Raw genomic sequence first — 3762 nt, forward strand, 5'->3', positions numbered from 1 at the left:
ATCCTCCTACAATAACATAACATGGCAGCACTAGGTGCCAGGTCACACACAGCACACCTGTATTTACCTGGGTAAGATTATAGTTCAGAATATATAGGCTAATGGATGAACAAATACATGGGGTAATAGGGACACAAGACAGAGAGGCATGGGAACAGAAGGAATAAAAAGTACATTAAATGCTATAAAGATTGAAACACCACAAATACAGTATTAGCCCCTGCCTATATCTTTACAGGGGTGTCCTGGGATAGTCATGGAAGTGTCTTGGGAGTGTCCAAGGAGTGCCATGGAAGTGTCTTGGGGGTGTCCTGAGATAGTCATGGAAGTGTCTTAGGGATGTCCTGAGATAGTCATGGAAGTGTCTTGGGAGTTTCCTGGGATAGCCATGGAAGTGTCTTGGGGGTGTCCTGGGATAGTCATGGAAGTGTCTTGGGGGTGTCCTGGGATATTCATGGAAGTGTCTTGGGAGTTTCCAGGGATAGTCATGGAAGTGTCTTGGGAGTTTCCTGGGATAGCCATGGAAGTGTCGTGGGGGTTTCCTGGGATAGTCATGGAAGTGTCTTGGGAGTTTCCTGGGATAGCCATGGAAGTGTCGTGGGGGTTTCCTGGGATAGCCATGGAAATGTCGTGGGGGTTTCCTGGGATAGTCATGGAAGTGTCTTGGGAGTGCCCTAGGAGTGCCATGGAAGTGTCTTGGGGGTGTCCTGAGATAGTCATGGAAGTGTCTTGGGGATGTCCTGAGATAGTCATGGAAGTGTCTTGGGAGTTTCCTGGGATAGCCGTGGAAGTGTCTTGGGGGTGTCCTGGGATAGTCATGGAAGTGTCTTGGGAGTGTCCTAGGAGTGCCATGGAAGTGTCGTGGGGGTTTCCTGGGATAGTCATGGAAGTGTCTTGGGAGTTTCCTGGGATAGCCATGGAAGTGTCGTGGGGGTTTCCTGGGATAGTCATGGAAGTGTCTTGGGAGTTTCCTGGGATAGCCATGGAAGTGTCTTGGTGGTATCCTGGGATAGTCATGGAAGTGTCTTGGGAGTGTCCTGGGATAGTCATGGAAGTGTCTTGGGGGTGTCCTGGGATAGCCATGGAAGTGTCTTGGGGGTGTCCTGGGATAGTCATGGAAGTGTCTTGGGGGTGTCCTGGGATAGCCATGGAAGTGTCTTGGGGTGTCCTGAGATAGTCATGGAAGTGTCTTGGGGGTGTCCTGGGATAGACATGGAAGTGTCTTGGGAGTGTCCTGGGATAGTCATGGAAGTGTCTTGGGAGTGTCCTCGGAGTGCCATGGAAGTGTCTTGGGGGTGTCCTGAGATAGTCATGGAAGTGTCTTGGGGATGTTCTGAGATAGTCATGGAAGTGTCTTGGGGGTTTTGAAGATACGGGGTTCTTCTAATCACTCAGACACAGAGCCGATGAATCCAAAGTGATGGTTTATTTCTCACAGCACACAGGAATAGATAATTCACAGGAAACAGAAGTAAATATAGCCCAGAAACAGTATACAGGTAGCAGTCCAGATAGTAAGTCCCAGCAGAGGATTCAGGTCCACAGCAATTCCACACAGAAGTTCCAGATAAACAGGTATACACAGCAGAACTATCACTGAGTCCACAGCAGTGATAGCAGATTAGTCCATGCAGTAGTAAGTACATAAGTCCACACAGCACTGTTGATGCGTTCCACAAGGTACCCTGGCAGAGAATCACCCCTTAGCCAGAGTCCTGCGACTAACATGCGGAGCTGACCTGCGCAACCTCTTTTAAAACCTTCCAAATGCCCATCATGCCGCGCTCACCCGGGGAGGAGACGCAGGTTCCTGATAGGTGGGACCCCACCTCAGGTATTTCCATACTCCCTCCCACAGCTGGCCTTCTCCTGCTGACCACATGCTGGGTCAGGCTCCGCGTTGTCTGTCAGTGACCAGGATGGAACAGAGGAAAGTAAACAGAAGGAACAATGACAGGGAAATTGGTCTAAGTCCTGATTGTCCCCTGTGGAGGAGAGCTTCAAAGAGCATTACCTGGTCCTCAAATGTATTTCCTGTGTGACCATATGAGGATCATAGATGGACTCAATAGGCATAGCAATGATAACCTGTAATAACCTCATACCAGACTGGCATCCTCCTACAATAACATAACATGGCAGCACTAGGTGCCAGGTCACACACAGCACACCTGTATTTACCTGGGTAAGATTATAGTTCAGAATATATAGGCTAATGGATGAACAAATACATGGGGTAATAGGGACACAAGACAGAGAGGCATGGGAACAGAAGGAATAAAAAGTACATTAAACGCTATAAAGATTGAAACACCACAAATACAGTATTAGCCCCTGCCTATATCTTTACAGGGGTGTCCTGGGATAGTCATGGAAGTGTCTTGGGAGTGTCCTAGGAGTGCCATGGAAGTGTCTTGGGGGTGTCCTGAGATAGTCATGGAAGTGTCTTGGGGATGTCCTGAGATAGTCATGGAAGTGTCTTGGGAGTTTCCTGGGATAGCCATGGAAGTGTCTTGGGGGTGTCCTGGGATAGTCATGGAAGTGTCTTGGGGGTGTCCTGGGATAGTCATGGAAGTGTCTTGGGAGTTTCCAGGGATAGTCATGGAAGTGTCTTGGGAGTTTCCTGGGATAGCCATGGAAGTGTCGTGGGGGTTTCCTGGGATAGTCATGGAAGTGTCTTGGGAGTTTCCTGGGATAGCCATGGAAGTGTCGTGGGGGTTTCCTGGGATAGTCATGGAAGTGTCTTGGGAGTTTCCTGGGATAGCCATGGAAGTGTCGTGGGGGTTTCCTGGGATAGTCATGGAAATGTCTTGGGAGTTTCCTGGGATAGCCATGGAAGTGTCGTGGGGGATTCCTAAGATAGTCATGGAAGTGTCTTGGGGATGTCCTGAGATAGTCATGGAAGTGCCTTGGGAGTTTCCTGGGATAGCCATGGAAGTGTCTTGGGGGTGTCCTGGGATAGTCATGGAAGTGTCTTGGGGGTGTCCTGGGATAGTCATGGAAGTGTCTTGGGAGTTTCCAGGGATAGTCATGGAAGTGTCTTGGGAGTTTCCTGGGATAGCCATGGAAGTGTCGTGGGGGTTTCCTGGGATAGCCATGGAAGTGTCTTGGGAGTTTCCAGGGATAGCCATGGAAATGTCATGGAGGTTTCCTGGGATAGTCATGGAAGTGTCTTGGGAGTTTCCAGGGATAGCCATGGAAGTGTCGTGGGAGTTTCCTGGGATAGTCATGGAAGTGTATTGGGAGTTTCCTGGGATAGCCATGGAAGTGTCGTGGGGGTTTCCTGGGATAGTCATGGAAGGGTCTTGGGGTGTCTTTGGACTTAGCCACATGTACAAACTACTGATGATTGCTTAACTGCAGAAAAATCGGGTTTGCTTTGCGTCCATCTCTGCATCAGACCTGTAATAATAATGCCAAAATGTACAATCATAGTTATGATGTCAGCAAGGTTGCCAATATGTTCACAATAACGATATGTAAAATGTTGACAGGTGAAATCTCAACATTCAGCAGGAACCGGAGGGTTAGGGTTACAGTGCGGTAGTCAAGGGTTATGCTTAGGCGAGGGTTAGACGACCTGTGGCACTCCAGATGCTGTTTAACTACACATCCCAGCATGCCATGCCACCATGTTAGCATTCCCTAACAGCAGAACTGTGTCAGGGCATGCTGAGCTGTGTAGTTCCACAGCAGCTGAAGTGCCAGGGGTTGCCGACACCTGGGTTAAGCAACTGGAGGGGAGGTTTAGGCACTAGGAGG

At 49.2% G+C, this 3762-nt stretch overlaps 1 protein-coding gene across 1 annotated transcript; it reads right to left on the reverse strand.

Annotated features, from left to right (window-relative positions):
* Positions 1–333: 333 nt before the first annotated feature.
* Positions 334–1149, reverse strand: LOC134934213 (protein PBMUCL2-like). The gene has a single exon (XM_063929700.1). The coding sequence runs from the start codon at positions 1147–1149 to the stop codon at positions 334–336; it is 816 nt and encodes a 271-aa protein (XP_063785770.1).
* Between the last annotated feature and the right edge of the window lie 2613 nt (positions 1150–3762).

Source organism: Pseudophryne corroboree, chromosome 6 (assembly GCF_028390025.1).
Source record: "Pseudophryne corroboree isolate aPseCor3 chromosome 6, aPseCor3.hap2, whole genome shotgun sequence".
Classification (NCBI taxonomy): Eukaryota; Metazoa; Chordata; class Amphibia; order Anura; family Myobatrachidae; genus Pseudophryne; species Pseudophryne corroboree.